At 37.1% G+C, this 12829-nt stretch overlaps 1 protein-coding gene across 8 annotated transcripts in view; it reads left to right on the top strand.

The window, feature by feature from the left end:
- LOC123706345 (long-chain-fatty-acid--CoA ligase 4) overlaps positions 1 to 11265 on the top strand; it is a 562712-nt gene extending 551447 nt beyond the window's left edge. For all 8 annotated transcript variants that reach the window (XM_045655567.1, XM_045655566.1, XM_045655563.1 and 5 more), the window contains 12 exons: positions 38 to 173; positions 695 to 910; positions 1269 to 1446; positions 1970 to 2221; positions 2564 to 2782; positions 3103 to 3218; positions 4146 to 4289; positions 5126 to 5304; positions 6872 to 6971; positions 7846 to 7999; positions 8365 to 8640; positions 8997 to 11265. In XM_045655567.1, the coding sequence (XP_045511523.1) occupies positions 38 to 173; positions 695 to 910; positions 1269 to 1446; positions 1970 to 2221; positions 2564 to 2782; positions 3103 to 3218; positions 4146 to 4289; positions 5126 to 5304; positions 6872 to 6971; positions 7846 to 7999; positions 8365 to 8640; positions 8997 to 9151 (2125 nt within the window). In that variant the 3' untranslated portion in view covers positions 9152 to 11265. The remainder of the gene's footprint in view (positions 1 to 37; positions 174 to 694; positions 911 to 1268; positions 1447 to 1969; positions 2222 to 2563; positions 2783 to 3102; positions 3219 to 4145; positions 4290 to 5125; positions 5305 to 6871; positions 6972 to 7845; positions 8000 to 8364; positions 8641 to 8996) is intronic.
- The last annotated feature ends 1564 nt before the right edge of the window (positions 11266 to 12829 follow it).

The raw sequence follows: 12829 nt of genomic DNA, 5'->3' as shown, positions 1-12829 counted from the left end.
TTTTTTTTCTCTAACAAATTGTTTTCCTCGTCCACAGGCCAGAGTCATGGTGGGTGTCGGCTGTGCTACAAACAATCCGTGCCGTTGTCCTCGTGTACGACATACTGTCGTTCCCAGTCCACCTCATCCTGCAGAGGCCGTGGAGGAAACGCTCCATGTCCAGACGAATTAAGGTAAACTGACATTTATGGCTATAAGCTTAAGGTTCACTTTAGGATACGAGGGTGGAAGGTTCATGTAAACGAAGACTTGAGAGGCAATGAGACGTAATGATAGTCATTTTTTGTTGGTTTTGTTCTAGTGTTATTTATGTTGAAAAAAACAATCGAACTCATCAAAAAGGTGATCCATTGAATATTATTGAATTCGTAATAACAATGGTAAATTAATTTTATTTATTTATTTAAATATTTTATTTTATTTAAAGCTAGTATATGGATGTCTTTAATACCTATTATCGATTTTTTTTTTCTTTGTTATTTGAATACAAGATATTGGTGCCGAGCTCCTTTTATTACTTTTTCATTTTTAATGAAGGTTTTAATTGCTGTTGTATGTAGCTATATACCTAATGTTTAACTTCTTATAATCTCCTTCCTTGCTTTCTTATATTTATAAACTTGTAAACGCAAATACAATCGTCCGTTCAAAGCTATAAATTGACAAAGTAAACATATCAAAACACTTATTCCAGGCGCGCATAATAGAATCCTCGCCGGACAGCATCACAGTGCGATCCGTGTCAACCCCGTGCGCGCTGCACCAGCGGCTCGTGCGCGACAACGTGACCACGATGGAGGCAATGCTGCGTGCGGCCGCGGCGCGCTGGCAGGAGCGGCCCTGCCTCGGCACAAGGACCGTGCTCAGCGAGGAGGACGAGCCGCAGGCCAACGGACGCGTGTTCAAGAAGGTAATAGTGGAGTGAATCAGTATCATAGTTCGTTACACAAGCGGGGTTTAAAAAGGTATGGTTTGAATGGTGGTGAACATATTTCTGCAGAGCAAAGAAATACTTTGTCGTCGATCGTTTAGCTTGGGGCACTTCAAATACCTTAAGATTTGTGTAGGATATATTGGTCTATAATCAGGTAACTTTTCCTATAAAATTTGGCGCTACAACATAACAGTGTTGTGTTCTTTTAACATGTATTTGATACCTACATTAGTAAAAGCAACATTTTCTATCAGAATATAGAAACATTTTCTTCCAGCTTTTGATCAAAATTGTTGTATTTTATTGATTTTAATGAACCCCTCTTCACGCTTAGTACAAAATGGGCGAGTACGTGTGGCGGTCGTTCCGCGACGTGGAGCAGGAGGCGTGCTGGTTCGCGGCCGGGCTGCACGAGCTGGGCTGTGCGCCGCGCCGCAACGTCGTCATGTTCGCGGAGACGCGCGCCGAGTGGATGGTCGCAGCGCACGGCTGCTTCAAGCGGAGTATACCCGGTTAGTGACATCTCTTTTAGGGTTCCGAAACTCAAAAGGAAAAAACGGAAGTCTATTCACTTTGTTGTCCGTCATATAAGCCAACGCAATCAAAGATATAGCCGTTTATTCTGTAAATTTTCGAATATTTCGACATTTGCAAGGGAATCAAAAAGATATAGCCGGTTATTTGTTATTAAATTTTCGAATATTTCGACATTTGCAAGGGAATCAAAACTTACAAGGTACTGACCATGAATACAGCCTTTATATTTGCTAAAAAGCAATGTTTTATAGCACAGATAAAGGGAAATTGCTAAAAGCATAAATATACAATTATAATGTAATAAAAAATAGGTATGATCACAGTATGATCGGAGCACGCGCTGCGCTTAACTAACTCACACTTTGTCGGTTATATTTTAACAAAAAAAAAAAGATATACATATATTAATTTGAAATATTATTTAATAAGTGTCTTGAAAGAATATTTATCACACCAAACCATATACTAATAAGTCTAACATATCCATATTATTTTCAGTGGTCACAATCTACGCAACCCTAGGCGACGAAGCCATTGCGCACGGCATCAATGAAACAGAAGTGTCCACAGTTATCACCACGCACGATCTCCTGCCAAAGTTCAAGAAGATCCTGGCCAAAACACCCAAGGTGGAAACTATCATCTTCATGGAAGACCAACTCAAGACCACGGACAGAGATGGCTTCAAGCAGGGTATTAAGATCGTCGCGTATAAAGAAGTAATTGAGAAGGGAAAGCAGTCGAAAGTTGGTGAGTTTGATGGATTCTTGTTGGTGCGTTTAATCTATACGAAAAAAACGTGTTTTGATTGCATAAATTTTAAACTTGTGATGGTGATTGAAAAAACCCTATTTTAGTTTTGTTTAAATTTCTCACAAATAAAAGCACGATTGATAGTTCTTGGAAGTTCAGAAATAAATTCGCTTCAACCTTCCATAACATGGATGAAACAATACAGAACAAATTTTGCAATTGCCACTGGGCAATTGACATTTTGCAAGTCTTAATATTTTTACCCGCTACACTTACGCACTACACTTACACTACAAACGTTTCTAATAAAAATGTCACTTAAAAAAAATATTTTTCCAGAATCCCTCCCACCCCTACCAACCGATACAGCGATAGTGATGTACACGTCCGGTTCGACCGGCGTGCCGAAGGGCGTAGTGTTGTCCCACCGCAACATGGTCGCCACGCTCAAGTCGTTCGCGGACGGAGTGCCGATTTACGATGACGATATGCTGATGGGATTCCTACCCCTGGCCCATGTGTTTGAACTGCTAGCGGAAAGCTTGTGTATTATTGGAGGTTAGTATTTGTGTGTGTGTGTGTATGATGGTTGTTACTTGATGAATATTTAGTAAAAATGTGTATTTTAATATTGAATGAATATATTACAAATATGCGAATAACGCGTGATGACATAAGTAACAATTATATTCAATTCAGGAACAGAATAGAACAGGCTAATTTGCAAATAATGAATCTATAATGAAATGTAAAACGACAATTTAAAATATTTTCGATACTGTCAAAACCGACTAAATTTTACGTTTGAGTTTTGGAATGAGATCTTTTTTTTACACATTTTATATTACGAAAATTAATATTAATATTTAAATTTTTAGGTGTGCCAATCGGTTATTCCACACCGCTAACGATGTTGGACTCGTCGAGCAAGATCATGAAGGGAACTATGGGAGATGCCACTATCTTGAAACCAACATGTATTACCACTGTACCTGTGAGTATATACACACGTAAGAAGTGAAACTTCTTTATGGCCTTATTTTTCAAAAAATAATTTACTTTATGCAACTTTACATAAATACGTCGAATCACGCGTGGTAGGGATAAGAAAAAGATGGCGCGTAACGGAAAAATATCACGCGTAACGAAAAAATGTTACACTAACTTTTTTTTCCAACCCCGATAAAGAAGTTTCACTTCAAAAATTGTATTAAAATCCGTTTAATAGTATATATAGTAAAAAATTGGTTGTCTGTAAAGTCGGTTTACTGACGATAGTTGAACGTGACAACGATTGTGCTTCTTTGTCGCTCGTTCCGCGCTTTCGCTTGCACTTCAAGCCTTACATGGAACGCCTCAGAGCGAGGTAACGCCGCATGAGTCATGTTTTTTCGGGCGTGCAGCCGGCAATTACAAGACGTTGTCACGTCAAAAATAGTTCATTTGAAATAACAATACACTTATGACATCATTAAACTGCAATCAAGTATTTATCAAAATACAAACAAAGAACACCAGCAACCTTGTAACGTGTTACATGAAGGAATTTATTCTAAAAATAGGTTTTTGCAATAACTAATCCATTGAATAGCGAATGGGTAACATTTTATTAGTAAGACCGTTATTATTATTTTTTTTTATGTCAGAGCAAGCAAAGGAGCAGGTGGGCCACCTGATGTTATGTGGTCACCACCGCCCATAAACTCTTGTAACACAAGGAGTGTTACAGGTGCTTTGCCGGCCTTTAATGGACAAATAAGCTCTTTTTTTGAAGGCCCCAATGTCGTAGTTGTTCGGGAATACCGCAGGTGGCAGATCGTTCCACAGTTTCACCGTACGCGGAAGGAAATTGCGGGTGAAGCGGACAGTTAATGTTCAAATTCGTCCCTATCAAAAGTTGTAATGTATCGTTTATCTGCAGTTAATAATGGACCGTATCAGCAAGGGCATAACGGACAAAGTGTCTCGCAGCGGCGAGTTCGCGGGCGCGTTCTTCAAGTGGGCCTACGCGTACAAGCAGGGCTGGATGAAGCGCGGATACGATACGCCGATACTTAATACTATTGTACGTATTATTTCATCATCATATTACTCCCATCATCATCATCATATGCTTACCTGTATTGTTATATGATCATGGCTTTTTTCTACCTTTTCATATTCTTGCAAATTTTGAGTCAAAGCGACGTTCCGGTTGCAATGTTAAAATTAAAAATGTTTTTAATGCTAATTCATTTTATTGTTTTTCATCTTTATTATTAAATGCATTGTTTGAATGATTTGGCACTTTTTAAAGTTTGTTGATACTGTTGCTCTTCTGTTGTTGTCGGTAGTTGTGTTGCTGCTATATTTTCTCATATTATTTGGCCTGCTTGTGCCAAAAAATTATTTTGTCTCAATATACATAACCGGCTTTGACAAACATTCATCATCTGTTTTTCTTACCTGCCATCACAATTCACAAACATTATTTATCTATGCCACTTATCCGTCACAAAAACATTTTTTATCTGTATCACCCGTCACCATAAACATTTTTATTTATTTATTGATTAACATCACATAACATCACATTTATTATCTGTACAACTTATCCGTCACAAAAATATTTTTTATCTGTGCCCAACCCGTCACTAGTCACTACAACTATTTATTCTTCTTTTCTTATTGTTTTTTTTATTATTGTTTGCATATTGTGTTCTTTAGGTTAAGTAGATTTAAATGTATATATCAAACTATTATATAACTATATATTAATGTAATTTAAATATAATATTGCATTGCAATACCTGCATAAGGTTTCTAACATGTAAAATGTATTAGTATGCAATAAATTATTTGATTTGATTGAACTTGCTGTGGCAATGAACATATTCATTAATTCATTAATTATCTGTGCAGGTGTTCAAGAAAGTGCGCGCGCTACTCGGCGGTCGAGTACGTCTCATGATAGCGGGCGGGGCCCCGCTGGCGCCCGACACGCACACGCAGGTGCGCCTGTGCCTGTGCTGTGACGTCATCGCCGGCTACGGCCTCACCGAGACCACCTCCTGCGCGACCATCATGGACCTGCTCGACCGGTGAGTGGAGCGGGGTGGGCGGGTTTGTGTAGTGGGTAAAGTTGCGGGTGCGTGTGTAGTCTGTAGGGTGGACGTGCAAGGGAGCCATAGAGTAAAGAATGTGGCTACGGCCTCACCGAGACCACCTCCTGCGCGACCATCATGGACCTGCTCGACCGGTGAGTGTGTGCGCCCACTGGGTTTGTGTAGTGGGTAAAGTTATGGGATGTGCGCAGTCAGTAGGGCGGACGTACTGTACGAACGAGCCATAGAGTAAGGAATGTGGCTACGGGCTCAGCGAGACCACCTCCTGCGCGACCATCATGGACCTGCTCGACCGGTGAGTGTGTGCGCCCACTGGGTTTGTGTAGTGGGTAAAGTTGCGGGTGCGTGTGTAGTCTGTAGGGCGGACGTGCAAGGGAGCTATAGAGTAAGGAATGTGGCTACGGCCTCACCGAGACCACCTCCTGCGCGACCATCATGGACCTGCTCGACCGGTGAGTGTGTGCGCCCACTGGGTTTGTGTAGTGGGTAAAGTTGCGGGTGCGTGTGTAGTCTGTAGGGCGGACGTGCAAGTGAGCTATAGAGTAAGGAATGTGGCTACGGCCTCACCGAGACCACCTCCTGCGCGACCATCATGGACCTGCTCGACCGGTGAGTGCGTGCGCCCACTGGGTTTGTGTAGTGGGTAAACTTGTAATATTGGCGCAGTCAGCAGAGCGAAGGGAGCCACAGAGTAAAGACTCGCGTACCGATCCGAGAACGGTAGCGAACAGCCGATCGGTACGCGATTATAGTCTCTATAATGTACTACGTAAGAGATTTAATCGCGTATCCATCGGGATACCGCTATCCACGGCGATAGCGGATACCGTTCAGGTTTGAATAGGCCTTAAAGAAAACGAACAGAGACAAATCTAAGACGCGTACGTTGTGCAGGTCGAGCTATCGTTAACTGGTTTTAACCAGAGGTAGTGCGAAAGTAACGAAGGGTAGTAAATACATGCGCGTGTTTTACACAGCGTAAACAACGTTACTTGTTTAAGGGCCGATTTTTCAATGCTTGGATAAAACTTATCCGTCCAATAAAGTATTACACGATAATATTAAAATGTCACGTAAACAGTCAAATACGGGCAATTAGAATACGTTTTTAAAATGGTAGTTTTATACATTATTCGACGAATAAGTTTTATCCAAGCATTGAAAAATCGGCCCTTAGTGTAACGATATTTACGCTGTTGTATGCAGCGCCGTCTCTGTTCGTTATCTTTACTCATGTGCGTGCACTGTCTACTCAATGTTAGATTCAATTTTACCATTATTTTTGTTCATGAATTTTTCACCGCTTGGATTAGTATGAATGAAAGCTTTATTGTACACACCAAATTAAAGAAAAAAACATAAAATGAAATACATATAAATTGCACAATATAATATACATATAAATTGCACAATATAAATAAAATAAGTACATATAAATTGCGAATAGGATACTTACAGTAAAAAATAAAATTATCCGCGCTGAGTTGTGGCGACCCGCTTGTTATATAAAAAACGTATTTATTAATAAATTGTTATGTAACAGATCTACAGGCAGAGTAGGCGCTCCCACGACGGGCACAGACATCAAGCTGGTGAACTGGGAGGAGGGCAACTATCGTGTCGGCAACAAACCATACCCACAGGTATAAAATACATTTTAAAATTGAAATATGTAAGAATATTATAGAAATATTGATACTTAGAGAAAAAAAATGCGTTAACAATTTTAAACAATGAATGTGGATGTCTGTATTAACCCATTGAGCCCCAAGCGGCCCGATCGGTCCACGACACAATAGATTTTCTATTGTGTCTGTGATTCCGGGGCCTGAGTTATATTTGATAAAATCTAGCTGATTGCAGTGTATATAATTAAATTGTAATAACTTCTTGAACGTCCTTTATTTATTGTTTACGACACGTTATACGTTCTAAATTGAAGATAGCTTATTAAGTCTTTTTTTAAATATAGCACCTAGAACGAAATAAAATTATCTATTGAATCTGATTGACTGATCGCCTTAGTTTCAAATTCAAACTCAAAAATTTATTTATTCAATTAGACTTCTTATAGAAGCACTTTTGAAACGTCATTACATATTTTAACATTTACCACCGATTCGGAAAGCAGTATCTACGGAGAGGAACCGGCAAGAAACTCCATAGTTGCTCTTTTAAATACTGTCAGTTTAACAGTTTAATTATACAATATACATACGTAACATCATCCTACTAATATTATAAATGCGAAAGTTTGTATGGATGTATGGATGTTTGTTACTCTTTCACGTAAAAACTACTGAACCGATTACAATGAAATATAGCACACATATAGAGGGTAACTTGGATTAACACAGGATAGTTTTTATCCCGGAAATCCCACGGGAACGGGAACTATGCGGGTTTTCCTTGCGGGCGAAGCCGCGGGTGGAAATCTAGTATATTATAATAATAATATGCCAAAGAACTTTCCTCACTTGTTGCCCTAATTTAAATACATAATTATTATTTCCCCAGGGAGAAATAGTAATAGGCGGTGACAGTGTAGCGGAAGGTTATTACAAGAATCCGGAGAAGAGTCGAGAGGAGTTCATAGACGTGAGCGGCCGGCGCTGGTTCCGATCTGGTGATATTGGAGAACTGCATCACGATGGGTGTATTAAGATTATCGGTAAGGAAATTGGTTAAATTTTAATTAAAGGGTGTTGTGAAAGCTATTAATTGTCAGGTTAAACAAGCGATTTGAAAAATTTAAGCATTATTTAATACCTTTATTATTAATATTTTCCAAACGATATGTTTAGATGTATAGTAATTTGTAAGCATGCGCCATTCATGCACTAGTAAGGCGAAAGACGCAAGTTCGAATCCCGCATCATTACCGATAAAAATTTCTCATTTATAGAGCACTAGTGGTCCGCACATAATAACTAATATTAATAAAAATATACTTATCTATTTAATTTATAATTTATTACTTTTTTTGGTGTAAAAAAATATATCTACTTACCTATAAATGTAAACAATACTCCACAGACCGCAAGAAGGATCTAGTCAAGTTACAAGCCGGTGAATACGTGTCCCTCGGCAAAGTGGAAGCGGAACTCAAGACATGCCCCATAGTAGAGAACATTTGTGTATACGGTGACAGCTCCAAGACATACACTGTAGCCCTTCTGGTGCCAAACCCGAGACATTTAGCGGAATTAGCGGCCAGAATTGGCCTGCCAGAGATGGACTTTGATCAGCTGTGCCAGAATAGCGAGGTGGAAAAAGCTGTTGTTAAGGAATTAGCCGATCATGCGAGGAAATGTGAGTTTTGTCATGTTTTTGTTAAAATTTATTTCCGTAATGTTCTTATGATCTGCATCTACACTTTTTCTATATACATATTAAATATTTCACAAATACTACATATGGTAAAGAACAGACCTCTCCAAATTTCCAGGGCCATACAATTTGGCACAAAATTTTAATTTTGTGCTCAAATTGATCTATTTGCAGCACAAATATATTTTTGTTATCATTACAATCATTTATTAAAAGCCAATCGCTTTACAAAATTGTTATCGTTACATCGATATTTGTATCGATTTAATAAAATTATAGTTAACTATTGTTGTTATCCGATTGTAATAAAAAAATGCTAATAATAACAAATATTCCAGGTGGCCTAGAGAAGTTCGAAGTGCCCGCCGCAGTGAAACTATGCACAGAAGTTTGGTCCCCAGACATGGGCCTTGTGACCGCTGCCTTCAAGATCAAGAGGAAAGACATCCAAGAGAGATACAAGGAAGATATCAAGAGAATGTACGCGTCGTGAGACGATCGCACGCTTCGGTACTAAAGTGTTCGTTTGGTGTCAAAAGTGTCAAAGTGTAGTGTTAGTGTCTTTATGTGATTGTGTTTGGTGTCAAAAATTATGTATTATTCATCTTTTTTGTGAAATTCCTGCGCAGAAATTAAAAGAATAAGACTAAATGTTATTGGTACTTTATAAAAATATTATGTTACAGTTTATGTAGTTATTTTTTGTTGTCATTTGATTATTGATGATATAAATGGTGTGTAAAATAACTGTGCAGGAATCGGTCAAAGAGCGTCAAAAACGTATTTATAACAATATTTTAACTCTTATAAATAGTTAAAAGCACATTAAGACATTAGTTTTAGACTGAAATTAAGTTATTTAGATCAAAAATAGGTTACCTTGAAATTATTTATGTACATTTTACCGATTATTTTTTATACTTATACATAGACACTACATACCTCGACCATAAAATATCACGATTCAAAACAACTACCGTGATAATATAGTACCGGAGCTCAAAGCATCGACTTCGATGATACAAGCCACTAAGAAGTCGGTCCACTCTCTGCCTCTATGAGGTTCTCGGCTTTTAAATTCGTTTGTAAATGGTTGTATAAATATCATGTAATATTGATTGAGATTAAATTTTATTTGTATATCGTGCATCACATTATGTTAAGGTGTTAAATTTTATGTATGCCAAATAAGTGTTATGGACTAGGGTGTTATCCATGTAATGTAAGTTTTTCTGTAATATACGGCGATGTAACTTCCTTTTGTATAATAACAAAACACTTAACATTTTGTGTGTATGTGTCAAAATATAATTACATTTTATTGAAATCATTTGGTCCATAACATTTTTTAACGTGTCGTCGTAAATGAATAGTTTTAGATTCATCAAATTATTATATAGTCTGTGTATTTTCAACTTGTATATACTTTAATTTACATAATAAATTGTAGTTACGGAATTCTCGCTGTACTTTGTAATGTAGCTTTTCTCTTTGATAGAGCAGTATACATTTAGATCTGATGTTTTTATGAAATGTAAGTGAGAAACGAAGTGCAATTGTTTTTGATGTCATGCGATAGATAATCCAAGATGGCGGCGGAATAGTTAAAATATATGAACTACTCAAATATTTTTCTCAACCATATTGGATAAATAATTTAGTTTAGATGAATCTGTCGTGTGACGATTTAGAAATTGGCCTAGTGTATCCTATAGGTCGTTGTGTCGAATCGTTTCGATGCGGACAAATAAAATAAAAACTTTAAAAATAAGTAATCGTTTTAGTACTTAGGGGGACGGGGAAGCATGCCACTGTTGTAACAGCCGTAGTTCACTATTTATTTATGCGTTTGGAGCATAATCGAGTAACCAAATGTTTTAGTTGTATTAGGCGAATGTACTCGTAGCGGGCCTACGCGTATACCTGAATGTGAGATTCTTCAGGCAATTTTGTAATACGCGCGCAAAGGTCCTAGATGTCGCATTTTTATTTCGATATGACGTGTTTCTTTAAATTATTGTAAATGTGTATATATTGGTGGCACATGTTAATAACCTCAATTTTAATGTTATGGTGCACTGGGATTTAGTAATAGAGTCGATTCCTAGATGTTTTTTAACTATTCATTTTCATATAGTTTTAGTTGTTTGTTCACTTGTTTTTAGTATTTATTAAATCCGAGTGCATCTCTCGCTACTCGATACTCGTTTAAGTAGGCTTTAAATGGAGCAAAAGCAATAATGTGTTAACATAAGCCGATTCCGTTAAGCATTTCAAATATGTACTACGCATTTTCAGGCATTTTAAGCCCTCTATAATCGATGTTTTGTAAAATAACTGCTAAAGCAGTCTGCTAACTTAAGTATATATATATAGATGTATATGAATATAAAATTCCATCAATGTATTTATTTTATAAGTGTGGATGTTACTGTCATAGGTAGCGGCATATTTTTTGATGTTAATTGTTTTGAATCAAGTAAATTGAATGTTAATCCATGTCAGTAGGAGTCACTTGCTCAGTTCTTTTTTCGTTTGGTATCCTTAATGTTTCAACTGAAAACGTTTTTTGTATTATTTATTCAATAAATAATGTTAATAAAATCATATTTTTGTTTTTTTTTCAACTTTCGACTATTTCTCGCACAATAATATTAAATAAGTGTTAACACAAAAATCTTGGGTTCGATCCCCCGTCAATAAGCTTAGGGCTGATTCTTACAGACCTAGACAGCAGAATATAAAATACTTTCCGCCGGCGGCTCCGCCCGCGGTTTCAAAGAAAAACTCGCATAGCTCCCGTTCCCGTGGAATTTCCGGGATAAAACCTATCCTATATTACTCGTGGATAATGTAGCTTTCGAATGGTGAAAGAATTTTTAAAATCGGTCCAGTAGTTTATGAGCCTATTCATTACAATCAAACAAACAAAGTTTTCCTCTTTATAATATTATAGTGTAGAAGAAGAAAATCATGCACATTCGTAGCTTACAAGCAGGCAAAGTCATTTTATAACGAAAGCTTTCTGATTCAGAAACTATTTAATTAAAATTTTTCTTTACAAACTATAGGTCAAAACAGGTGAAAAATATGGTGGTCACATACGGTAGTAAGTGATCACCACCACCAACAGTTGTGTATATTGTACATACTTAAACCAGGTTGAAAATTCCTTGTTGATATCCAATTAAGCTTCGCAAAATAAACAAAAATCAAAAAATAATATAAATAATTTGATAGAAAATTATCTCTAGTTAAAACTTAGTTAACGCGAATGAGTTGATCGAATTGATTTTTTTAAAGTTTCTCGCAGATCAATGTAATTTCTCAATAGGGATATTTTGAGCACTAGCCTTCCAATGATAATTAATTATACAAGTGGTCCACCTGCGTCTCAACTCATCACGTTGCCCAAACTATAAACGTGTTAAATTGTATTCTTATTTTTTTAAAGCTGTGTCCTTATTGTGTGCTAACTTAGATCATTAAGTAATGTGCTAACAAAAAGGTATCGCGTAAATTCACCCGACCCGAAACACTGACACAAAATTTCGGGTCATTTGTAACAGGATGGCGGTTCTACAGGGGTCTTAGTAGGCAATGACAAAAAGAAAAATGATGGTCAGAACGCTGATACCGGATACCTTAAGATAGTGTAATATTTTATATTAGAGAATCTTAACATAAAATATTATAGTATCTTCACTGTGTGTGACGCGCTTAACTCTTAATTGAAGTCTAAATCACCTAAATGTATCCAACATGCATCTAAATGTATTGGTACGCAAATGTAGCAATAGCATAGATGTTTCTAAAATATTTGAACATTGTTGTGCACATACACGCTCCGCGTAGCATTTTGTAACATTTTGATAAAAAAGTCTTTGCCAGTACTACATGAAATCTATTCCCATTAGTGAAATCAAAAGCGCAAAATGTCTGTGCATTTCATCCGAAGTAAAATTTAATTTTTTTCTCTTTGTGTGGTATGGATTCAAGCAGATTAAATTTAAAATGTAGGCTCCATATAGTACATGGTTCAAGGCCTCAAGCTCGAAGGCCTCAAGTGTGGGAATGAATGGTTAGAAATGAAAACAAATTGACCATTTCAGGATTTATTTATTTAACAACCTAATGAACTCAACAATAACTAACTTAGAGGTGTTCATAC

This window comes from Colias croceus, chromosome 3, assembly GCF_905220415.1.
Source record: "Colias croceus chromosome 3, ilColCroc2.1".
Lineage (NCBI taxonomy): Eukaryota > Metazoa > Arthropoda > Insecta > Lepidoptera > Pieridae > Colias > Colias croceus.
This window is presented reverse-complemented; position numbering and strand designations above follow the sequence as displayed.